Consider the following 27,662-nt stretch of genomic DNA (forward strand, 5'->3'; position numbering starts at 1 on the left):
CCATTTCACCCAAACGGTGAAAACGCCGTTTGACGTGTAAGGGTATAAACTATTTGTTTGGCACACTTTTGCCAAATATCCTTTTCGGCTGTATGTCGCTTTCGGACAAACCGTTTTCGAAAAATTAAACGGCCGCACTGGACTGGTCTTAATAAAATGACATTTTAGACCTATGACCTGTTCGGCCAAATGACAAGAAAAATGTTCGGACCAAATATCTTTTTTCCGTAAAAAAAAATCAAATTTCACGCAGAAATTTTAGTGCAATCTCCGTGGAAATTCCAAAGAATGTTTCAAAGAAATTTCGAACCATTTTCCGTTTACCAAAATATTTCTCTGATATCCACACAACTATTAAGAGTTTTCCGTGGAAACTACTGATAATTTCTCGTGAAAACTGCAGGGACTTTCCCGTCAAAAAATTTGGAGTTTCCCGTGGATATTTTGAAGAATTCTCAACAGAAATTCAAAAGAATTTTTCGTGCATATTCTGAACATTTTCCTAAAAAAATTTAGAACAATTTCTCATGTAAATTCCGAAGAATTCCACGGAGTTCCCGACCGGATTTTCATCGAACTTTTATATCGAAGCAAAATTCAAAAGATTCTCCCTGTAATGTCTTGAAATTGGTCCGGGAAAATCAAGAAAAGAAAATATTAAAGAAATGAAAGCAATAAAAAAACGCCACGCCGATTCACGCCGCCGTCGGCTGAAATGGTTTTCGGCGTGACGCCGAAAACGCCGTCGCCGCCTACTAAAATTATTGTCGGCGTGGCACCAAATTAGAATTCAAAAGTCGGGACCGAACCGAGCTTTCTTCCGAAGTTTTATCTGTTAAACTAATTGATGCGTTGTTTAGCGCATCTTTAGGCGAATCCAGTGCACTACTTCCGAGGTTGAGTAATTTGCCTGTATTTGGAGAAAAATCCAACTACAGTATTTTAAGCGTACTAACTTTATTCCGAATAGATAGTATGACAAATGCCACCACCGACGATTTTTGAAACGGCGCACATCATCATCATCAAAGATTACATTTTCTCTGTTTCATAACTTACTAGATGCCGTTTATGTAAAAAATAAACTCGAAATCGAAAATAACAAAAATGGTTTACGTACCACTTTTTGTAGCAACGGTTCATATATCGTTCAACTGATGGACTGGCTGACTGACTATCAAAAATTCAACTTTCCTTGGTCTAACAAAAGCATCATTTACGACCTCGTTCTTAAAGTTTGTCAATTGCTTTCGAGATCCATAAAAACCTCGCATATCCACCCACGGTTATCCCGCGTCGCCACTGTTATGAATCGTAAAAGTAATGTTTTATTTCGATTTTATCACACGCTGCTAATGGTTTCCACCACATAACCTTTAGCATCCACTTCATTAGTAGCGCAATATGTGTTAAGATGTAGCGGCGATTAGTTGTTGCGATGTAATTTATAATGCTTAACACTGTGTAAAACCTTAACGTACACGCAATTCTTTTCTCCCAGACGAAATATTCGTCTCTCACGGTTCATTATTGCACACGACCATGTGACTTTTACTACTTTCTGACGAAAGGTGTGAAAACAAGAAATCGAAAAGACGAACAGAAAACAATTTTAATATCGTACAACTTTCTGACCTTTAATTTGTTCGTTCAAACTTTCGTCGTTTGACTGAGTTGCTTCTCGATATTTTACGTCCCGTGAACCCGCCCGTTTTATGGCTTTTATCGCTCGATTTCATGTCACACTGGAGGATTACAGAAGCGATAACGACTTTCTTCAACTGCAATTCAAAACGACGATGACTGAAGGCTTCGACACGCATTCAACGACGGCAGCTTGGCAGTGATGCAAGATCAAGTTCAAGGATTGGCGGGAAGCGCAAACGCACCAGACGAGCAGAGTGGTGGGCCGGGTGATGATGCATGTCGAACACGACTACCAGAGCAGCATCAAAACCCAGAGAAGATTATCGCACAATTTGTGGAATCTCTGCCAAGTGCGGGCTCGTGCACTGGCTCCCGCTCTAGGATCAAGGTTTGCTTACCATAATCAGATTAGCAGAAATGCATTGTTATGCTTGTTATATGATGACGATAATTGGAGTTTTGGTCATAGAAACGAACACTGCTGCTACACATTTTTGCAATTAGGTAATCCAATTTTATTTTATTCAAGGAGATAGAAATGGATATAAAGTTGGTTGTGTGACATAACACAATTAAAATAGAAATCCTGTTCTCTTAAATTGATGCGAGGACGCATGCATATCTAATCCATCAACATCTGTTCGATGCTTGTGTCCGGTCCTGCACCGCCGGCGTCCCCATTTGAGCTGGTGGTGTTGAGTAACTCCCGAAGTTCACTGTCAATGTCCACCTGAGATGGATTGGGGTTCGGATGGTGATGGGGATGGTGGTGAGAAATCGTCTCCGGTTCCAGCTCCATGTCCATCGGGGTTGTATCGATGATGTCGGCTGAAGGAATAACAAGATGTTGAAAGGCTGGATTTACAATTCATGATTTATCATTACAATGACTGGTAGGAGAGAAGATATTTACCATTATTCGGTGCGCCATGCATATTAATATTATGCTGCGGAGGTACCGCAGGTCCTTGTGAATGCGCCATGCCAGCCGGAGGGACTTGAAACATTTCCAAGCCAACTGTAAAAGAGAATGATTGTGGTATAATTAGAATGCAAACATAACATGTAGTAGGACAATATTTAAATTAATGAAAATGCGATAATAAGGTGATATCTGCGTGATTTATACTTCAAACTTTCACTTTAAATGTTCTCCTAGAAATAGATTTACCACAGATTTACATTCAGTTCAATCAAAGTTAATTGCCTATGTTCCGGGTATTAAACTTGTACAATAATTTACAATGTTCTGAAAACTCAGATGTAAATATGTAGGGCAGCGGTTCTCAAACTGGGGTACATGTACCCCTGGGGGTACCTTCGCCGGGCCCCTTTGGGTACCTCGGACAAAAATGTGTAATGGCGGATGAATTACAATTTTAATCAAAACCAGGAAGGCTCCTTTCAAGTGACCCGAAAGCCTTATTTTAAGAGGTTCAGAAACTGTTGAAAGGCACCTTTTAATGGGTCCAGAAGCCTTCTTTTAGGCTTTTTCTTTAAACTTTATTTTTCCTTTTCTCCTTCTTTTAAAAGCTTCGAAAGGGTCTTTTCAAGAGGGTCGGAAGGCTCCTACTCCTATTCAGCGGATGGCAGATTTTAATACAGTTCTGCAAAGGAACCTTAAAGAAACTTTATAATAATTTGGCATATACAATTCCGGAAGGTTTTAATACAATTGTTGTATTGAAATCTGAAAGATTTGTATTATTTTAATACAATATCTGTATTAAAAGCTTACAGAAATGTATATGCCAGGATGTTATATAATAAATATCAGATTTGTTTTTTAGGTGTATCAGCAGGCCTCTTTTCAAGTGCCCCGGAAGCCCCTTTTAAGCTTTTTTTCTTAAAATTTTATTTTCCATGGTATTGGAGACGACTGGAAATAGTTTATTATGTACAGGTTTCGGCTATCTCAATCTCTATTTATTTATTATCACACTGTTAAGGTCGGAGTGGCCTGTGCAGTACACAAAAGTCTTCTCCATTCAGCTCGGTCCATGACTGCACTTCGAGGCTCGGAACTCTCCTCTCAAGAGGCTCGGAAATCTCCTTTCAAGAGGTTCGGAAGCCTCCTTTCAAGAGGCTCGGAAGCTTCCTTTCAAGTGCCCCGGAAGCCCCTTTCAAGCTTTTTTCATAAAACTTTCTTTTCCATGGTATCGATCCATGACTGCACTTCGCCAACCACGCAGTCTGCGGAGGGTCCGTAAAATATCATCCACCTTATCGATCCACCTTGCCCGCTGTGCACCTCGCCTTGTTGTTCTCGTCGGATCGTTGTCGAGAACCATTTTTACCAGATTACTGTCCGACATTCTGGCTACGTGCCCGGCCAATCGCAGTCTTTCGATTTTGCGGTGTGAATAGTAGATGGTTCACCCAACAGCTGATGCAGCTCGTGGTTCATTCGCCTCTTCCACGTACCGTCCGCCATCTGAACCTCACCACAGATGGTACGCAGCACTTTCCTTTAGAAAACTCCCAGTGCGCGTTGGTCCTCCACGTGCATCTTTGGAAAAAACCACATCGATGATTGAAACGTCGGGAAAAGTAAAACGCTGATCGTTTAATTGTTTTATAAGACTGAGATAGCTTTATTTTTCCTTTTCTTCTTTTTTCAAGTAATTCGGAAGCCTCCTTTTAAGAGGCTCTGAAGACCTTTCAAAAAGAGGCTTGGAGTTCTTTTTCCAAAAGGCTTGGAAACATACTTTCAAGCGGTTCAGAGGAGTCCTTCAAGATGCTTAGAAGCCTCCTTACTCGGAAACCTCGGGCTCGGGAGCCTCTCTTCAAGAAGCTCGGAAGTTTTTGTTTTTTGAGAAGCGTTAATGCTGCTTTCAAGAGGCCCGGAAGTCTTCAATAGTCAAAAAAGTTCTGTAGGAAGCTCGATGTATGAACTTAATTTGAATTGGAAAGTTTCATGGAAAATGAAAATTGAAATTTTTTTGGAGAGCCATTTTTCATATATCTTAGAAGTTAAGCTTATTTCTATTTACAGCAATAAACAAAGGGGGTACATCAATTAATGGAAAATTTCGAAGGGGTACCTCTCAAGAAAAAGGTTGAGAGCCGCTGATATAGGGGAAGGTGGTCGGTTGTCGGCACCCCCGTAGCGATCGCAATTTAACTATTATTTTCATTTTCAAAAGGGTCACTTATTTCGGTTGTCGGCACCCAGATGATTATCAGGGGAAATCATTAGTTCATTTCCTAATTTCAGGCTATAAGCCAACTTGTTAGCAAAACTAACAATTTTTAAAATCTTGATAAAATGTGTATAATGTAGGGGAGGAGTTTCGGTTGTGGGCACCCTTTTGAATTTTGTCCACAACTTAACAATAACTGCTTCTAGTTGGTATTATGTGTACATTTTTATACCAATAGAAAGCTAGACGTGAAACAAACAAAATTAGCTATGCCTATTGGCTTCCATTGGTATACAAATATCACCACATTGTGCAATTGGACGAAAGTTATGGACCAAAAACAAAAGGGTGCCGACAACCGACTACCTTCCCCTACATTATATGGAAGATTTTCATTTGAAAAATGTATTAGAGGTAATCACTTTTCCTTCGATGGGACTCGAACCCACGACCATCAGTACGCTAGACTGGTGCTTTTAACCCTTATGCGGCCAACAAAAAAAACACACGTGGATGGCCGACAGGGTACCCGTGTTCCCATAAATTGATATTCTCATAACTTCAACAATTTTCAACCGATTTGGATAATTTTGACAGTTTTGGAAACAGAAACTCATATACTTTTTGCCCATTGTCAAGGTTTACAGCTTATGTCCATGGCTATACAAGAAATCTTTGAAGTAAAGCTTAAGAGTCTACACGCGTAACCAAAGGCCATTCAACCAGTTTAAAATATGCTACAAGCTCTTTGCGCTTCTTAGAATTGAAGGTGTTCACAGTATATGCTTCGGGTAATGCAAAAATCCCTGACATGAGGTCTTAGTCATCCGAGAAATCTCTGGAGTAAAGCCTAAAGATCTACTCGCGTAACCAAAGGCCTATTATGCAAATTCAAATACGGTACATGCTCGTTGTGGTACTTAGCATAGAATGCGTTCACAGTATATGTTCCGAGTCATCCGAGAAATCTCTGGAGTAAGGCCTTAAGGTCTACACTCGTAACCATGGGTCTATGGACTTGTCTCAAAAGTGGTACATGCTCTTTGCGCATCTTGAAATCAAATGTGATCACTACATATGTTCTGCGCTATCGAAGAAATCTCTCGGATAAGTCCTCTGGCGCCTTCATTGCATATGTTCATGGTCATCCAAGAAAACCCTGTTAAAGGCCTTCAGGTCTACACGCGTAACCAGAGATCTTTTAGATTGTTTCAAAACTGGTACATGCCCTTTGTGGTACATAGAATAGAACGCCTTTATTGCATATGTTCATGGTCATCCAAGAAAACCCTGGAAAAGGCCTTAAGATCTACACGCGTAACCAAAGATCTTTCATATTTTGTTTTTGCATGAAGTGTTTCATGCCCTTTGTGGTACATAGAATAGTTTGCGTCCATTACATAGGTTCATGGTCATCCAAGAAAACCCTGAAATAGGCCTTTAAATCTGGGTACCCAGAGATTTTTTGGCTTGTTTCAAAAGTGGTACATGCCCTTTGTGGTACACAGAATAGAATACGTCCATTGCATATGCTTATGGTCTTCCAAGAAAATGCTAGAATAGGCCTCATGATCTTCACACGTAACCAGATACCTTTCGGATTGTTTCAAAAGTGGCATATGCCCTTTGTGGTACATATAATATACCGCTTTCATTGCATATGTTCATGTGTATCCAAGAGAACACTTGAACAATCCTCAAGAACTTCACGCGTAACCAGAGTTCTTTCGGTCTATTTGAATAGTTATACCTGCCCTTTATGGTACGTAGAGTAGAATGCACCCATTTCAAATGTTCATGGTCATCCAAGAAAACCCTGAAGTAAGGCATTAGGATCTACACCAGAGATATATCAGCCTGTTTTAAATTTGGTACATGCCTTTGGGGTCCATGAATAAAATGCGTTCATGGCATATGCTAATGGTCATCCTAGAAATTTATGGAGTAAGACTTCTAGGCTTACACGAATATCTAGAGGGTCTTTAAGGTCACTCCTTGCGCCGCCTCCGTATCGATTGGTGTGCCCCCGAAAACGCGAGCACTTTGAAACTTGGATTCCGTGAGGAGTGTCCTTAATCTAATTTTAATATGGTACATGATCTTTGCGATATTAGCCCGTTTTTTCCCTCACGTTGTCGGCGTGAAGTTGTATCGTTCCAATTTATTTACATTTTGCATTTCTAAAGAATAGACAACTTCATATTAGTGATATGAATGATGTTCGTATACTACCTGGAACCAACAACAACAAGACAACACTAACTACTTGGAGATGCTAATATATCAAGATGAGGTTTCACATCTTGTTTATTCTTCAATAACTGCCCAGAGCTAATGACAACAACTTGAACTACTTGAAATGCAAACATATACCAATAGCCTTCCGTTCGTGGGTTGATCTGCAGATCATTCCTATATGGAGTTCATAGACTACCTAGTACCATGGCAAAAACAAAAACTACAGCAGACGTTCGATAACTGCAAGCCATTTAACTGCAATGCTTTCTAGCTGCAATTCGATAGTTTTACAGTTATCGGACCGCTAAACTTCAAACCGATGTCAGACTCAATGACAGCTGCATTGCGCTGCACATTTAGATGCACTTTTATTGCATCTGACGTCGATTGACAACCGTTTGACGTCTAGAGTGCGTTGCAGTTATCGAACGGCTACTGTACTAGGAATGCGTACATTCACTCAGATGAGGTTGACCCGATTTTGTCACTCCCAGATTTTGTCTACCTGATTTTGCCTAACCCGATTTTATCACGTTTTCGACCCAATTTGCCGCAAACAATAAAGATTTTCAAGAAATAACTTTCACTGCCTGTAGCTTATTATGAATCATTTATGAGTACCTGTTAATAAGTTTGTAAGTCCCTTCGACAAAAAAATACGGATTCCATTCACGTATTTTGCCTTGCCCTCATTACGGAGCCCACGACAATGAAAACAACTACTTAAAATACAAACATATACCAAGAAGGGGTCTCACAACTTGTTTATTTTCAAATAACTGCCTCCATTAACAAGGTTGATCCATCGACCTAGACTCTATTTCATAGACTACCTGGAGCTCAAGACCAAGAACTACTTGGAATACAAACATATACCAAGATGGGGTCACAAAACTTGTTTAATCTTCGATAACTGCCTCCATTACGGAGATTGATCTACAGAACTTCGGTGGGGTTTGATCCCACGAAACCAGTACGCTAGACAGGTGTTTTCCCTACTAAGCTACGAAGAACCTCCGTCGTCCTCCGCAGCTTAGCGGGAACTGATGAAACCAAATTCACAGCACTGGGCATGTAGCCGAACCCTCGCCATACATTTTCAGAACTAACTCTCTCATATATGTTTTTGTACAATGCCAACCAAGTAGGATGAGTATTTAGTATTATCTGGCTCCTACACACTTGCTTCATCACCAACGGCGCTCGATGAAGTAGGGTTATGTGAGATTGTGCCAGTTGGTCGTCAGATCCCAACCCGACCACATAAGCGAAGAGAGATCGCCTTTCGAGTTCAATACATTCAAAGTTAATTGCCTATGTTCTGGGTATTGAGCCACCCGGAGTGAAAATTAATTACTATGTCTGAAACTCGATTATGCATATGCACAACATGTGATAGATTAAGTTCGGGAAAGGTATTGGAGGAAAACCGCTACCTTCCATCCCTCCCAGTTGTTCTTCAATAACTGCATCCGTTACGGAGGTTGATCCATCGACCTTGACTCTATGGAGTTCGTAGACTACCTGGATCCCACGACAACAACAAGAACTACTTGGAATACAAACATATACCAAGAAAGGGGCACGCAACTTGTTTATTCTTTGATAACTGCCTCCATTACGGAGATTGATCCGAAGATTTTGACTGTATGAAGTTCGTAGACTACCTGGAACTCACGACAACAAGAACTACATGGAATACAAACATATACCAAGAAAGGGTCATGCAACTTGATTATTATTCAATAACTGCCTCCATTACGGAGGTTGATCCACAGACCTTGAATCTATGGAGTTCGTAGACTACCTGGAACCAATGACAACAACAAGAACTACTTAGAATACAAACAAATACCATGACTGCGTCACACAACTTGTTTATTCTTCAATAACTGCCTCCATTACCAAGGTCGAACCCCATACCTTGACCCTATGGAGTCCTCGACAACAACAAGAACTACTTGGAATACTCACATATACCAAGAAGGGGTCACGCAACTTGTTTATTTTTCAATAACTGCCTCCATTACGGAGGTTGATCCACAGACCTTGAATCTATGGAGTTCGTAGACTACCTGGAGCCAACGACAACAACAAGAACTACTTGGAATACAAACATATATCAAGAAGGGGTCACAAAACTTGTTTATTCTTCAATAACTGCCTCCGTTACCGAGGTCGATCCCCAGACCTTGACTCTATGGAATTCGTAGACTACCTGGAGTCCACGACAACAACAAGAACTACTTGAAATACACACATATACCAAGAAGGGGTCACACAACTTGTTTATTCTTCGATAAACGCCTCCATTACGGAGATTGTTTGAGACCTTGACTGTATGGAGTTCGTAAACTACCTGGAACTCGCGACAACAACAAGAACTACATGAAAAACAAACATATGCCAAGAATGGGTCACAAAACTTGTTTATTCTTCAATAACTGCATCCATTACGGTGAATGTTCCTCCGACCTTGAATCAATGGAGATCGTAGACTACTTAGAGCCCACGACAACAACAAGAACTACTTGGAATACAAACATATGCCAAGAAGGGGTCACAAAACTTGTTTATTCTTCGATAACTGCCTCCATTACGGAGATTGATTCGAAGACATTGACTGTGTGGAGTCCGTAGACTACCTGGAACCCACGACAACAACAGGAACTACTTGGAATACAAACATGTTTTAAGAAGAGGTCATTGGATGACCCGGAACATATACTGTGAAAGCATTATATGCTAAGCACCATAAAGAGCATGTATCGTTTTTGAATTTGCACGATAGACCTTTGGTTACGTTAGCAGACCATAAGATCTTATTCCAGGGATTTGTTGGATGACTGAGGCCTTACTCCAGGGGTTTTTGGAGACCCAGAATATATACTGTGAACACCGACTATTCTAAGAAGCGCAATGAGCATGTAATATATTTGAAACTGGTTGATAGTCCTTCGGTTACGTGTGTAGACTTCTAAGCATTACTTCAAAGATTTCTTGTATAACCATGGACAAAAGCTGTAAACCTTGACAATGGGCAAAAAGTATATGAGTTTCTGTTTCCAAAACTGTCAAAATTATCTAAATCGGTTGAAAATTGTTAAAGTTATGAAAATATCAATTTAGTGGAACACGGGTACCCTGTCGGCCATCCACGTGGTAAAAAAATCAGATGCCCCTCCCCACGTCCCTCCTCACTGTATCAACGTGATTTTCTCACAGATGCTACATTTTATGGAGTTCTTAGATGTCACCGAGTTTCAGCTTTCAGCTATAAAAATTCATTGAAACCTCACCACTTGAAGTTGAAAAAGGAACACGGGACCCCGTCGGCCGCATAAGGGTTAAGGAAGATGCAGAGAGCTCTACGATTTGTCATAGATGACGCGGAAGTGTTTGGAATTTTTAGTGCGAAAAGAACGACAGTACGGATTGTTTTGGTAGAAAACGAAACAAAAAATATGAAGATTCATGTACAATTATCCTGGGATTGAACGCTCGACCTCCGACGCTCGACCGATTGAACGCTCTCTGAACTTTTACATATTTTTCCTCCAAAATACTCAGATTTTCTCCGACTTGCTGTGCGTATTCATGAACGATTTTTGCTATGAAATTCGACAGCGCATGCAATCTTCAAAATTGGGGAGACTTGATCTCCGTTTTATGATATCTAAAAGTCACTATTTTCAAGTCTCCTCATATTGAGGCAATAACTTAAAATCCAAATATCCTGAAATTGTGGTGGAATGTTGATATTTTTATCAGTAAAGATCATTTAGGATATGTATGGCTTTCTGCTGTGAAAAAATGATAACATTTGGTCATTATTGGACAATTTTGCGTGGCCACTAAAACATCTTTAGGAGAGATAAAGCACAGTAAATAATAGAGTACATAAGGCTGTCAAATAACTCGCCACATAACGATCATTTGTCTAGAGGATCTATTATAAAAATACGCTATAACAACTGGCGGAGACAGAGGTGGGGCACCACACGATGCAATCACACTATTGTTTTCATAGTCTATTGTTCTTGCGCCAAGTGGTGCCCCGCCAAATAACAATAGCTGGCTCCGCCAGTGGCTATAACAATACTACTTTAGTTCTCGGTAAAACAAGGGAGAATTCGTGAATTAACCTAACTATGATCTGTTGTGATGCCTTTAGATGAATGTGATCAGACGGGACGCTACATTTTTCAACTTCGTTTTACAAATTTATTACAGTTCATACAGTAGCAGTAGCAGTTCATAGCAGACAGTCTTTGGCTCTGTGGAGTTTTAAATTAAACAATTGGGCCTAATAAAACAAATATTGGAAGAAAAATAGTAAAAAAGTCAAAATTTCACCGATGAAATATTTTAATCCACACAGATCTAGAGATCAAAAACTATTATCGACCGGTTTAACATCCAAGGTGAATTCACTTTGCATAATAGTTGCCTTTAAACATAGCGTGAGACGGTATAGCGCCTGGTCAAAACGCTCACTTTGATTTCTAGAAAACTACATATAACTAAGGTTAAAAATCAATTGGAACCTTTAAATACTACTCATACTATGTGAATGTGGAAGTATTTTTGTATTACATAATGAAAATAATAGCAAAATACAAAAAGTTAGTTTTAACCTGAACATTGCAACATTCGAACGCTTTTTTCAACCCAAAATGTTCTGCGTCATATTAGGCTTTTTTGTGTAGTCTACAAAAGTTTGAATCTCGCGCGCGCAAATCAGATATGAATGATTTTTTTTTTAATTTATGTACAGACTTGCGTATTTTCAACTGTTTGAATGATATTTCGGATTAGTAAACGGGTTAGGGACAAACGGTCGAAAGTCAAAAGGTGGAAGGACAAAAGGTCGATATACAAAACGTCAAAAGACAAAATATCGAAGGGACAAATGGTCAAAATGGACAAAAGGTCGAAAGGACAAAACTCTGCTCTTTTATTTTTCATAATTTTTAAAAATTAAATGAGACTTAAACAGTGAGTACAACCAATGGATGGATATTTGAGTTTTCTAAATGTCACTTCGATCTGTCAAAATGATGCATGCCGCACATCAAATACACCGGCGTATATTACATGCCGGTGCATTATCAATGCATGCGTCTGCGTGGCTGCGGCGTGCTTTATTTTGACAGATCGAAGTGACATTTACAAAACCTAGATATCCATCAATTATTTGCACTAATTAAATGAATCTTATTTATTTCTTAAAAATAGTGAAAAACTAACGAGCAATTGTTTTGCCAACTGTATAGACAACTCTGTCTCGCGTAAATACAATGTTCATTCATTTTTTCATTTTATTTATCTAGTTATTACATCTAAACAGATAACACAGTGATCGTTCGCTAATCGGGGCACGACCTCACCCCAACTAGCGAATGCCATTCGCTAATTGGGGCGCGTTGACAAGCGTCAATGTTGTTTACCTTTTGCATAGGGGAGGAGAAGACCACCAGCTGTCATCGAGAGAAAAAGTTGAATCATTGAAATTTCACACGGTGTGGTATAGAAAATGGAGTATATTTTTGTTATAAAACAAAAATTAAAGACGTTTCTCAAAAAAATCTTGGTTTACGGGGTTCGAATTTTAAAAACATAAAATAGACATGATATCTTGATTTTTATATTTTTTTCGAATAAGCAGTTAATGCTTGAGATTGCTGAATTTCTAACTCCACAAACTAATTGTTTGACAAAAAAAAATCTTTAACGTTCTAGAGACATTTCAATTCCCATTTTCTATATCATGCCATGTCAAATTTCCATGGCTCTACTTTTTCTCTAAACTTTTCCAGGTGGCACCACTGATGAAGGAACCTCCCCATTACCGCCAAACACGGAAACAAAACGTAAACGCGTTTTTGGAAAAGATATTTTAGTTACCAGATAAAGATTGTCGCTGTCGTCGCTGTCCGGAACATCTTTTGCTGGCGAGGATAGGGGAGCTAAACGTCAAAGAAGGAAAATCCATACGATTTGGTACCCAACATGTTCCGGACAGCAGAACAAAGGAAACCGAAGCGACAATCTTTTTTGTCCTTTTCGACCTTTTGTCCTTTCGACCTTTTGTCTTTTCGACCTTTTGTCATAGATTCTTAGTAAACAGCTATCTGGTAGAATTTTCGGTTGATACCGAAAATTTTTAAATGACGGAGCAGTAACACAAGTTTAAGTTTTGTTGATGACTTAGATTATAAATTGTTCTGATGCTTACGAGTGATGAACGTGACGAATTCTTGTAGAAAACTCAATCATTCAGTAATTTGCGTTCGATCATTTAGTAGTTTGTCAATAACACATTCCAGAAGCTGAATTTCAAAATATGTTGTATGGTGGACTTCTAGTGCGAAGGTTTTCTACAACTCTGCCTAATGGTTCGTTGTTTGAATTCCACTAGTAACGGAGTTATAGCTATAGTTTCAGTAACTTAGACTAAATGATAACAAAATTCCAATCATTTAGTTTGAGTTACTGCAACTAACGCTCTAACTCCGTTATTAGTTGAATTCTAATAACGAACCATTAGGCAAAGTTGTAGAAAAACCTTCGCACTAGAAGTCCACCATACAACATATTTTGAAATTCAGCTTCTGGAATGTGTTATTGACAAACTACTAAATGATCTAACGAGAATTACTGAATGATCGTTAACATCCTTGGTGAAAACATGAAACGCGATAGGGAGCGGAACCATTTGGGCAGCACCCCCTATTCCCGTCCGCAACGTTAATAACTCGACAGTGTTCCAACCAAATGGCTTGATTTTTTGTACATCACTAGATAATGGACCTCTTCATGTTTTCAAAAAGTATCGAAAATTCAATCGATCAGCCCAGCATCACGACAAAAACGACAAAAACGAGATGAATTTAATTGCATCCGAGTATGGTTACACTATTAAGCAGTACTGAAGTCCGTACTTTAAACCCGGTAACATTTCAATTTAACAGAAACCCGTCGAGTATTTTTTGCCAATATATAGAAAATAATTAAACACTTGATATATCATACCTCCTTGCATACTTAGAGAAGGTGTCGCATGATCTAACAACATTTTCTTGAGTATATGCTGCGGAGGTTCCGGCAGGGTCTAGTACCAGTCTTAACTAACAAAATACTAACACAAAAGACTGGGAAGCAAACGATCATCCATTGCACCAATTGTAGTTCATAGTTAAGTATACAGTAAGTAGTGAAAGTAGATACTGTAGATTTACTAATTTTGCATTATATATGGTGATTGTATCCGTTATTTCTTCTCAGTAATCTTTGTTATTTTACTCTTACTTTCACTGCATGGATCAACGTATAAACAAACCTGTTTCGCTCTTCATTTTTCAGGTTATGAAAAATAATACATACTCCAATGTAAAGAAAGATTGAAGGAGATAGGAGACGTGACTAAGTGTATTCTGAAAGACAAATAAAATTAGTTGACTACCTTATAACACAGTAAATGACCGATAGGGAATGAACTCATGATCAGCGCTAGGTAAAACAAGAGATAGAGTCACGTTTAATTGAGACCTTAGCCACCTATGTGCATGAGAGTAGACCATATGATGCTTTCATCCACTATCCTTTTCTCTACATGACTAATAGTTTGACCACCTAAGGTCGTGAGGAGGATCAATCAATGTCTTTTTAAGCCCATCATCAAATGGAAGCTCACGATATGGTTTGACATTTTTACTGACTGAATCTAGTTCCGAGACAATGATGATGCTATGCAAGTCCGTCATAAGTCCACAAAAATAGTATCAGGCGTTTCCTTGGAACATGGTTCTTCAAAATATGTAGTTGTTAAAATAGCAGGCTCAAATTTTTGAAGATTGTTTGATGAACGGTTCTGAACTGTGGCCCATTTTGGCTTTTTCGATTCAGTTTCGACTGCTTTCACTAAATAATTTTCAAAACTTTGGACAATTATTGATATTCATCAAATTGTACTACGATATTTTAGTTTCAAAATACGTTTTCATGAAAGGTGTTTATTTGAAATATAGTCAGCAATTCAAATTTAACGAGATGTATCGAAATTCCTATACCATACACATCAACATAATTGTATTAACACTGATTCGCAATTGAAAATAAAGATTTTGAACAAACTTTTAAAGCTTCTTTTTGTTTGATGGGGACATTACTTAAACGCTATTGATGAGAAAACTACTTCGAAACAATACCACTCACACTGAATACTCCGAACAATATTGAAAGAGACTTTTTTATAGGAACTGTTTAGATCAGGCCTTAACAGCAGACTGTAATGACGAATAGTCTGATCATTTAGGAGTAAGGATTTGTAAGGGTTACCTTGCTGGACAACTAAAATTTGTAACATCAGACAACTCTAACTGGAAGAATTTAGATATCAACACGACATACTAACAAACACATTTGTTTAACCGCCCAAAATATAAGGGAAACTCTTTGTGATTTATAATTGAAATCAAAGTTAATACATATAATCAAATATTATAACCGACATCTCTCCACAGCTTTAATATTTATCATAAAAACCTCCCAACCTGCCCATATAGCAGTATATCCCGTAAAACTTAAAACCCCCATGGGTAAAGATGTTGTAAAGCCTTATCCTTTAGTCCCTGGTGTATCATGGACGATATGAATTTCAAATTCACATCGGTGACTTGGCCCCCGGCCCCCTTATTCATCAATAAAATAAAAAAAAATAAAATAAATAAAATATTATGTTTTTACTTAATTTTTAAAATATAATGTATCATTCTCAATTCTTATGCTAACATAAGTCTCCTGTCAAATTTTCAGCTAATTCGAATAAAATTTCGAGGTGGCTCAAGTCAATTTAGTGTTTTTGGGCTATTTTCAATTTTGGAAAAAATCTAACAAGAGATATAAACGTCGAAAACTATCGCAACAACCTCTATACGGAAGATTTTGGTGTGTTCTACAAGTCTTGTGAACATTGCGATTCGTTTCGTTCACGTTTTGTCCATGTTAAAGTGATTTTCAAGCTTTTAAGTGCATAAAAATAATGTTTCCCCCAAAAGTCGTTATTCTACAAAATTCTTGAGTTTAGGACAAACTATTGTTAATTTATTTTATTATAGTTCCTCTTTTTTCCCTGGAAATTTGAGTAATATAATTGCCCATGTGCGATTTACCGTTAAATTCTTAAATTTGCACGCTGAGATTTCTTCAAACAAGTTGACCAAACAAAGAAGCTTCGATTTCACTAAGATGCACTCAATGTTAAAAGCATGCAGACATATGATAAAATTAACAAAATTTGGAAGTCGTTTGTTGTAGGCATCAAATATCATATGATTCAATTTATGTTTTGTTCGAACAACTTGCTTGAAGAAATCTCAGCGTGAAAATTTAGGACAAATGTTCAGCTTCTGTTTTTTAAGAATTTAACGGTAAATCGCACATGGGCAATTATATTACTCAAATTTCAGGAAAAAAGAACTATAATAAAATAAATTAACAATAGTTTGTCATGAACTCAAGAATTTTGTAGAACAACGACTTTTGGGGGAAACAGTATTTTTATGCACTTAAAAGCTTGAAAATCACTTTAACGTGGTCAAAACGTGAACGAAACGAATCGCAATGTTCACAAGACTTGTAGCACAAAACAGATAGACATCATAGAACAAACTGCAAATTTCAAAGTAGGCTCTTTGTATATCAACAATCAACGAACGGCACTCCCGTATATCCAGTGCGACAGAAAGAGAAAGCAAAGCATGCGATGCTGCTCTGTCTTATGTGCGTTGTTCAGTGAAGCTTGACTTCCACCGCTAGGTTCGCTAGCGTTCCAAAATCATCGAAGGACCACATTCCACGGGAAAGATGCCTATATGTTATGTGCTTGTAGAACACACCAAAATCTTCCGTATAGAGGTTGCTGCGATAGTTTTCGACGTTTATACTGCCGTTCTACGCATAATTGTCCCATGTACATAGGAAATCCCAGCAAACATGGGACAGATATGCGTATGACGGCAGTACAGCAACAGTTCGCTAACTGGGCGCCTTTTAACTGGACTGTTTTTTAACTGGGCGTTCGCTAACTGGGCCAAAGCCCAGTTAAAAAGCAGTTATCCGTCAAAAAACAACAACAAAGACTCGGTGACGAGGGGATTCTGAATGGAATATTCTTTAAGCTTAATGTAAAACACGATCACAACAATGCATCGCGAATTCCCTCGTCAGCCCAGTTAAAAAGCGGCGTTCGTTAACTGGACTGGTGTTTTAGCCCAGTTAGCGAACGGTTGCTGTATATCTCTTGTTAGATTTTTTCCAAAATTGCCCAAAAACACTCAATTGACTTGAGCCACCTCGAAATTTTATCCGAATTAGCTGAAAATTTGACAGGAGACTTATTTTAGCATAAGAATTGTGATACTGGGCTGACCTATTGAATTTTTGATACTTTTTGAAAACATGAAGAGGTCTACTAGATATCGACAGAAACTAACCATGTACCTACTAAAAAAACAAGCAATTCGATTGTAATGAGCTCGAGTAATGAACGTTGCTGACGGGAATAGGGGGTGCTACCCAAATAGTTCTCCACCCTACTTGGTGGAACTTTTGAAATCGAAACTCGAAGTATCACTACCGATGCTTATGAGAATCTGAAGATGAAAACAACAGTTGTTACTGTTTTTTTGTAATTAACATTTTTTTTGCTGTCTAGTAATGGATAGTTACTTGGATAGTTATGTAATTCATACCTGTGATAATAATCAGATCGTTTTTGTTCTTTGAAAATCTGATTAAATTGTCATTACATTAAATTCAATTAATATCGTCTGGCTCAAGCCTTTGTAGGGGTATGTGCCGGGACCAGGCTTGTAAAATGTCATCTGCATGTCATTTGACTAATTTGCTCATAACTTTCTTTAGAAGCAAAATTTCTTCCATAATTTTGAATGTACTCATAACGCTTGAGTAGGGTTATATTTTTGTCCAAGGGTACATTGCTCTAAGTATAACATCAAAGGCTGGAGAGTGAAAACTCTCCAAAATGTCACGTGTCATTTGACATAATGTCATTTGAATGACATTTTGCCTCCCACGCCCCAGATTACAAATTTACAGCAAAGTCTCGTTAGACAAAGTTGTAGGCCCATTTAACCGCTATAAGTTCGTCATACAACATGAATTGATAGCTACCTTCTGAAACAAGTTCTGGGAAAATTATACAAACGAATGCAAATGACATTTTACAACACTGGCCGGGACCATCATCATCATCATTTCTATGCCATTTTGCATTAGTATATTATGAGGCTAATACGATGATACTTTTATGAACAGGGAAGTCGAGAAAATTTCCAAATCAATAACAATACTTACCGCTACTCAATCCCATCGCTTTTCGCAACCCGTGAGCGGACGCAATAGCCACCGGCGGCGCTGTTTGGCAATGTGCGCTAAATTGTTGGTGATCTGGGCTGCTAAATCAATTTCATTTTCGCCAGCCCGTTGCACAAAGGACAAATGCGCCGGAAGCGGAGCAGACAGACGATCCGTTTGAATCTGGTGCAGTTTCTGGATCAGACCCGAGTTGTCGTTCAACGATTGTTGCAACGAGCTGGTCATTTTGGCGCACTCCAATTGCAGCTCGAGATCGTCCAGAAACTGGACGTCCAACCCCAGGCTGGACAGCGAGCGGAGACTATCGAAGTCGATTTTAACTTCGGACAACTTCTGTCGCTTTGCCTCCTGTTCGGCCGGTTCAGGGAAAGTGTGCTTTACGGCATCCTTCTCCTGGCTTTGCATATCTGATTCGTACAGCGTGCCGAAGGTTGTCCGGTGTTCTCTGTCGGTGAGGATGTCCAACAAACTGTGGGCGATTCCGCCCGCATATGGGCTATCTTTAGAGAAGCGCATTATACTTTCCGCATAGTCGGCACCGGTCTCATCACCGTAAGTATTCAACACCATTTCAGATTCTTCTTTCGAGAGGTTAGAGAAACGAGAATCTAAAATTGGAGCAAAAGAACTGAATGCTCCGTAGCTCAGTGGTTTGACGGTTTTGGCGAAGTTCCTCCGATCTTCTCGGAATCCTTGCAGCAAGGCTGTGCCATACTGAAGTTTCCCAGTGTAAGCTTCCAGCGAAACAACCTTCTCAGGAGCATTGTTTTCATTATCCAGAATAATATTCATCGAAGTGGTACCATCCCTGGCCTGCCGCAAGAAGCCCAACTTGTTGGCCGATCTTTTCTTCATTAGTTTCGTCCTGGCATTCAGCGCCGCACTTTGTACCTGTTGCAGTACTTCTTCCGCCGTTAAATCATCGACAAATGGTTCGAACTTCGATGACGGATTGTTTTCTAATCGAATCTGTTTCCGTTTTTCCTCCTCTTCGAGTTGAGCGTTAATCTGTGCATTAAGTCCTTCGTCGACGGCCGCGGCAACTGCTTCGTCTGCCGAATCTATCGTGTGATGCTCGCTATCCATACCATCCGTCGAAGCAGGAAGTTCGAATCCGAGCTCCTTCGACGTTAGTTCACGCATGAAAGTCATCAACGGTCGAAGCGAACGCATCAAATTCTCAGACTGCAGCAGACGTGCTCCAACGTGAAGTAGTTTTTTAGCTGCTTTATGATAAACTGTCTCAGAATGGTTATACCTGTAACAATTTGAAAATATTGTCAGATAAGAGAAAAACAAATAATAATATGGTCGAAATCAACCTTAACAGTGTTAAGGAAATCAAATTAGTAAACCTAAATGTAGTACAGCATTTTGTTACACATTATTACCTAATAGCATTCTCGCACATCAGTTTAAAATCGTCGCTGAACTCAGACACCGACGTGTACTCATTGTCGTCGATCTTCTGCCTGATGGTGCTAAAATCCATCGGTCTCGTTATAATCGTTGAATAGCCCGGGGCTATGTCGTCGGTCACCGGCCAGGCAAAGAACTGGTGCGGATCACGTTTCTCCAGTGCCTTCAACAGATGATCCAACAATCGAGCCAACGGCGAACGACTTTGCTTCAGTTTCAGCACACAAGTTCTTGGCTCCCGACCGCTGCAATCCGATCCGGGCGTTTTCGGCGCCTGATTGGAATTGGTATCGTGGAAATCCATTTTGCTACCCGGTCGTGACAGGGAATGCATTGAGACAGGGCTTGGGATGGGTTCTTCCGTTGTTACAGAACTGGGTGCGTTGATTTCCTCTCTCATCATAGTTGCTGGCGTAGCCGGCGTGGCCGGAGTTGCCGGTGTCGCTGGTTGCGCAATTTGAAAAATGTCCGGCTCTGGACTCTTTATTGGAATGAACGGCTTCGTTACCGGTTGTGACGCGGGGCTTCCCATACTGATTGGTGGTGTCGTCGCCACCGGAGGAATGTAAAATCCACTCCCTTCCGGTGGTGCCTGAGAACTTTCATCACCAACGCTGTTAAAATCCTCCTGACTCGAATCATCTCGGTGTCGGCGTTTCTCCTTGTGATGTTTGTGTTTCTTCTCACGGTCCTTCTTCTTTTTCTTCTTCTTAGACTTCTTGTGACGCTCGCCGGAATATTCACCGGAGAAAGCCGGATTGCTAACATCTTGCTGAATTCCGTACGCCGGCGAATCATTGCCATGTTCTGGAGTGGAATTATTTCCGCTTACTTTCAGGATTAGCTTTAAACTTGGTGGGCGATCCAACAGCATATTGGCTTTCTCTAAAAAAAAAGCCGAAATGAAAACAGTAGCCAAAAGTTCGAGTATCCTTACCTTCGCGTTCTTTCCTCTCAGATTTATGCTTTTTGTGTTTCTTGGACCCCATTACTAACCCGATACGATACGAAAATGCACTAACGTGACGAAAATTTGATTAAATTAAATTTTAATCACGCAAATTTCACGAAACGCCTGTACACAAAAATGATGCGACACCGCTTCGCTTCTAATCATCCGACTCCGACAGCACAATTTTGACAGAGCTAAACGTAAACATGGTGTGAGAACAGACAGACGTCACAATTTACCCACAAGGGTGGCCAGATAATATTTATTTTGATAAATTGGTATAGCTATAGCTATAGCTTAAAGGTAGCCTCACACCTCGGGAATTTGATCCGCGGATTTTTTCTCCATGCATTTTTGCATATGCGATGTTTTCGGGATTTGGGCACGGAAAATCAAAATCCCGGCCCCATTTAAAATGCACGGGGATCAAAATCCGGCGGAAAATTTTCCCGAGGTGTAAGGCAGCCTTAACTGTAAAAAAAATCGGTAGTTTTCGCAAGGTTTTCGGAAGGCCGGAAAATATTGTCGGCGTATACGGCACACGGGTAGATCAAACAACCCAAATTTTGAGTTGTTTTCGATCTGACATCTCTTTCATTCAATCCTTTGATATCACAAACAGAGAAAGAAACCACCCAACGATAGCTATTCGATGGGGGAAACCAACGCTAGGTTAAAGGGGTTGAACTCAAATTTAGGTTGTTTATACTTATGTGAACTTAACATTAGGTGAAAACAACTTTATTTTTCGGTACTTTTTCACACGGGATCAAACGGAAACTACTCAAATCCGAGTTGGGCCATCCAACTCAAAATTGGGTTCCCCCACCAACGGTCCAAATTAAGTGAATTGTACTTAATTTTGAGTTTTTTGAACTTCATTTTGGGTTGATGAGTTTCACGGTGCACCTAGGGATCCTATATTAAGAGATGTGCGAATACTTTTCCAGACGATTTAGCAACGCTGTTATTTTCGTAAACAAACGCTGCCAGCACTTGCCGCAGTGAAAAATGTTTAGGCTTGCACATGACTTTACATTCGAAGACACTTTTTGATTATTTTGTCTATCCTCTAGCAGTGCATTTTCGCTAAAATTAAAGAGCAATACGAATGAACACGATATAAGGCATCAACTAGACTACTTTTACTTACGAAAGCAAAACAAATAGTTCATTCGATAAAACTTTTCATAAAATCTATTTCACCAAAATCGCAATACCTTTCGATCTGCAACAATAACGATGTTCATTTGGCTCAGACTTTGACAGTTCTCAATGCTCGATTGGCTCAAGATGGCCGCTTTCGCATATCTCTGATGTAGGATCCCTAGGTGCACCAACTTAGTCTGTGAACCATTCCACCGTTTCGTTTAACTTTTAGGTAAAATTTGACTGTTTTATGGTTATTTTCCCATCGTGGTTGAAATTTTACACCGAAGCGGACTCATTTGAGTTTTGACAAAAGATATTTTAATTACCAGATAAAGATTGTCGCTGTCGTCGCTGTCCGGAACATCTTTTGCTGGTGAGGATAGGGGATCGAACTTGGCCAAAGCCCAGTTAAAAAGCAGTTATCCGTCAAAAAACAACAACAAAGACTCGGTGACGAGGGGACTCTGAATGGCATATTTTTTAAGCTTCATGTAAAACACGATCACAACAATGCATCGCGAATTCCCTCGTCAGCCCAGTTAAAAAGCGGCGTTCGTTAACTGGGCTGGTGTTTTAGCCCAGTTAGCGAACGGTTGCTGTACCAGAGTTTCCTTCTTGATATCGTCCGAGCTGCTGCTGCTATTCAACGACGACAAGCTTAAGGTACTGATGATGCAGTCCGTTGCAACAACATTTTTTTTTTCCCGATCTAAATAATGAAAAGATTGTATTTAGTTATGTAAGGCTATGTAGTTTTTTTATATATGTATGGGGCCCTCTATAACCGTGCGGTAAGACGCTCGGCTACGAAGCAAGACCATGCTGAGGGTGACTGGGTTCGATTCCCGGTGCCGGTCTAGGCATTTTTCGGATTGGAAATTGTCTTGACTTCCCTGGGCATACAAGTATCATCGTGCTAGCCTCATGGTAATCCAGCTTTTCGCGCTCAGTAATGGCGGCTCTATGATTTTAAAAGTGTATCCGTCCCTGTACTTCTTTGACATCTGACTTGGGTTTGACATTTCGAATACCCTCTCCCCTCATCCTGGAACAGGAGGAAAACGAAATGTCAAACCCAAGCCAGATGTCAAAGAAGTACAGGGACGGATACACTTTTAAACCCACAGAGCCGCCATTACCATGCGCGAAAAGCTGGATACGAATGCAAAAATGGTAACCTGGTTTAGAAACCTCGTGGACTGTGGAAGTGCTTAATGAAGACTAAGCTCGCACTAAGCTGCGAGGCGGCTCTGCCCCAGTGTGGGGATGGGCCAATAAGAAGAAGAAGATGCATTTAAAAAGATGACAAGATATTACCTTGGCGATTTTCTCCGCAACCTGACAGAAGTCACTTTCTCGTATTGTCTGTTCGGATTTAGCGTATGCAACTCGCACTATATGACTAAGGAACTGAACGCCTGGAGCCTGTGTGCAAACTTGGCAAAGTAGAGGACATTCTAAACCGTGGAGAAAAGGCATAGCAGCGTGACTCATAGAGTTGTTTTTATTTTCGGAGGAATTTCGATCCAATTGATTCATGACCCAGGCTGTTGCTTCCAGATAAATAGTTGGCCATCCTTGAGTTCTGGTAGTGCAGGTTGATCATAATTTCACTGAAATGGATATTAGAAAATTCAACAATTGATTATTATAAAGTTGTTGGGAGTCTAATCAATACATACTCACACTGATGACGTGGGAAATCATCGATCAGGCAGGTTGAAAGCAACTTCAAGCGTGTCTTCAAATTGATCGCTGGATCCTGTACTGGCAGCACACTACAGTTGATTGTTATTCAAGATGTGGTACACTCGGTGCACTTTAATGAATTATTTAGCCAGAAATAACAATTGATAATTGTGAAATGATCACTTCAGTTTTGTTCAGTACGTTTGTGTAGATACTTCGAGAACGTAATAAAAGAGATTCGCTTCAATAAAAATGTTGGTGGAAGCACGCCATTTTTATTTGGCAGCTGTCAGTAGAATGAACGTTGAAATGAACAAGGCTTCTTCATAAGAAAGCCTTATGATAATTTTACACAATAAACAGCTATGAATTTCATAAGGCAAACTTATGGTTTCCATTGGTACCTTATGGAATTAAAATATAATGAATTCATAGGGTTTCATAAGGCAGAACTTATGAAAATCAAAATGTTTTTTCTAGCAGTGTACTACCGCTACCTCAAGTTTACCATATGGACCATGAACTCGTTTTGGGAAAATCTGATTCCGACCTGGAGATGTACGTTGATGCAGATTGGGCCAGTGATGCGAAAAGTCGTAAGTCCAACTCCGGGTACTTACTCCTGTTTGGCGGTGGACCAATATACTGGGGATCTCGAAAGCAAACGTGCATTGCCCTCAGCAGTACGGAGGCGGAGTTCATAGCGGTCGCAGAAGGTTGCCAAGAACTACTATGGATTGATCGTTTACTAGCGGATTTCAAGGTGAAAACAGCCAAGCCGATAGTAATCCATGAAGACAACCAGTCTTGTATAAAACAATTGGAGTCCGGACCAGGCATTGAAAAAAATCAGATCATGAGTAAAAATCGACTAAATTCATGCCAACTTGATGCTCTACTGTGGCCTAATCGCTGATGCTTTCTAGATCGTTGAAATTTGGGGTTCGTTGATTCAAAGTTCAAAGATCTTCATCGCTCACCAATGGGAGACAACTGAGCGAGGCAAATCACCTGGTAACCTAACAATGAGTGTTGTTGCCACACGCTGTTAGAAAAATATTTTCAGACATTAGGAAAATTTAGTCCGCTATGAGAATGGAACTCTGATACATTGCATGGGAGGCTTTGATACTTTCTCTCCTCCATCCCAGCAACTTGCAAGTAGAGTGAATAAAGCAGAACACCTGATGTGTTTTGATGTTTTAGTTTTATTTCATTAGCTACAAGCGTACCATACCAAGTTTGGCTTGGCGAACTCTGTTGCTCGTTGGTTACGCAGCAACGATCGCTCATAATCGTTGTTTGGTATCTGAGCAAGGCTATTCACTCGCTGGCGTAGGATGCTATGATTGAATTAGATCAATGTTCGTCCGCTTCACTCACGCTTCCAATGTCTGGTCCGGACGTCCCACCAACCGCTCAAACACGTGGACACAAAATACCATTTCGTGTACCAACTAAAGGGGGATGGGATGATCCGGATGCAGTACTGTTCTACAGATGAAATGGTGGTCGATATGCTGATAAAGCCCCTGACCAGGGAAGGGAAGCAGGTGGAGTTCATCCGTTGAGGAGGAGTGATGGAAGCTAGGCAGTGACTCTACTAAACTCCAAGATATAGCATCCCGTCATGATGGAGCGCAGCAACGCGGCAACTACAATTCTATTTAGTGCCTAGTAGGCAATGCTTATTCTTGACATATGTAGAAAAATATGACTTCTAGAATAAATTGTTCATTCTGCTTCTAACCACTTAATTAGGTTCTGCAGCGACTGTATATAAAGACAAAATTTTCAAAACAACTTATCTGCTTTTGTAAACAAAGATTCAAACGACGATTTGACGAATCTGATAGCTCTCCCACGCAAATCAACATCATCAACAGGTAGCGGAAACTTTCACCTACCTATTAATGATGTTGGTTTGCGTGGGAGAGCTATCAGATTCGCCAAATCGTCGTTTGAATCTTTGTTTACAAAAGCAGATAAGTCGTTTTGAAAATTTTGTCTTGATATAACCTCAATCTGGTGACAGTTTAGTAGTACTTCTTGTTGGACTCAGGGGCAGCCAACCAATCACGAACTCAACTCTTGTCGGAGTCAGTGGAAAGTACTACTGAACTGTCAAAAATTTTCATTTCACGAGGACCGAATTCATTCGTGACGTCATGCTGCAGAACCTAATATTAACGCATTTGCCCAAAAGTACATGCGGCGCTCCCCAGAGGAAACGACGCACCGCACTTTTTGCTGTCCGTATACTCGATTCTTATGGGGAGATACCATTGCGGCGTTTCCTAGGGTGCGGTTGTTCCTTTCGAATGGGAAACGCCGCGTGGAATCTTAATGCAAATGCGCTTTTGGGAACATTACAAAAGCCGCGCGGTGTATCGCATTGACAGCACCCTACAATAAGAAGGAAGCTTTATTACGACTACTGTCTGAAGTCAATGAGGTAGACTTTACTAAGGTGGCGCAGATCAGCGCAGCGTGCCACTAGTTGTTCCTTTCACTAAAGGATATTTTAGTTACTAGATAAAGATTGTCGCTTCGGTTCCCTTTGTTCTGCTGTCCGGAACATGTTGGGTACCAAGCTGTCAAATCATACACACCAATTTCTTAAAAAGTACTTTGCTGAAAAGCAACCAGCAATTTTGAAGTTTACTGAATGTCAGCAATTTAATTTGTATTTACAAAAAATCAGCAAATTTTTCCAATTTACTGATTTCTCAGCATATCCCATCAACTGTCATTCTTAAAAAAGCACCCATTTTGAGTTTAGCTTTCAAAGGTCTGATAATTGTTGTTATCTCGTATTCCGTATTTTACAACATTAATCCTGTAAGTATTGCATGTTTTTAAACTAGTGAAGCACATCCCAAGCAACCAAAAGTACGGATAAGATGGGATGTTTTGGCTTATTCAGCTCGCATTTTAAGTAACTTTTTGTATGGTGGGAGCAGAGAAGTGAACTTTGAAGTTCCGTTAAGGGGCTTGGTACTCAATATGAACCAAAAGTGAACCAATTGGTTCGGTTAGGAACGAATTTAAGAAAAATCTGAGCTTTTGGTTGCTTGGGATTGCATATATTTTAATAAGTGAAGCATATTATCACATAGTATCATCAATCAAATTAAAAATCAATTTTAAATATTTTTCAGGCAATTAAAACAAATTGAAGAGGACATCGCGTCATGCCATTTGGACCATGCCAGAAAAAAGTTATTCAAAGATAGACACCATAAGATGATTATTAATTCAATATCGTTTATTTCCTTCTTATTTCCCGACAAATAAAAAATCATGAAAAGAAAAAACAAATTTTATTTTGTAAACAATTCATTCGTGGTTAAAATACTGATAATATCAGCAATTTGATCCATTTTGCTGAATATTATCAGCATAATGCTGTCAAATCCTGCATAGGTCAAACCAACTGAATATTCAGTAAACTTTTTGAATTAGCTGAATATTCAGTAGATAGTACAGTCGGGATTCGCTGGTTGGGATCTTAATACTTGGGTCACTTTTTAGTTGGGCCTCCGCTGGTAGGGCCATGGCCCAACTAAAAAGTAACCGAACTGGACATCATTTGTGATGTTCAAGTCGAAATACACGTGTTCAAATGGCTGTCAGTTGACCCAACTAAAAAAACCGACTTCGTTAGTTGGGCCGAGGTCCTGGCCCAACCAGCAAATCGCGACTGTAGTCGGAGGTAATGACAGTTCAGCTCACTGAAATTTTCAGTAATTTGTTTTTGTTGAAATGTTTGCTGATCATTCAGCTCGGCAAAATTCAGCAAAATTATGCTGATTTTCGACGAAAAAAATTTGGTGTGCATAATAAATGATCCGAGAAAATGTTTCGCTCATGGTTTTTATTAGATGCAAATGAGCGTGTATATCATACGGAATCAAAACATCTGGCATCCCGGAATCTGTCGGATTTAAGTACAAACGTCAAAATTTAGACAGAAAAGAATTGGTAACCCTATTTTTCCAGTTTGTCACGGCATCACGAAT

General features: G+C 39.7%; 1 protein-coding gene across 1 annotated transcript; it reads right to left on the minus strand.

The window, feature by feature from the left end:
- Positions 1 to 2,132: 2,132 nt before the first annotated feature.
- On the minus strand, positions 2,133 to 20,988 carry LOC134213470 (bromodomain-containing protein 7-like). Its single transcript, XM_062692551.1, is given in 6 exon segments — positions 2,133 to 2,475; positions 2,561 to 2,665; positions 18,408 to 18,467; positions 18,470 to 19,686; positions 19,820 to 20,732; positions 20,785 to 20,988. Coding segments are annotated over 6 exon segments (2,553 nt in total). The 5' UTR covers positions 20,837 to 20,988; the 3' UTR covers positions 2,133 to 2,269.
- Positions 20,989 to 27,662: the final 6,674 nt, after the last annotated feature.

This window comes from Armigeres subalbatus, chromosome 2, assembly GCF_024139115.2.
Source record: "Armigeres subalbatus isolate Guangzhou_Male chromosome 2, GZ_Asu_2, whole genome shotgun sequence".
In the NCBI taxonomy this organism is placed as follows: Eukaryota; Metazoa; Arthropoda; class Insecta; order Diptera; family Culicidae; genus Armigeres; species Armigeres subalbatus.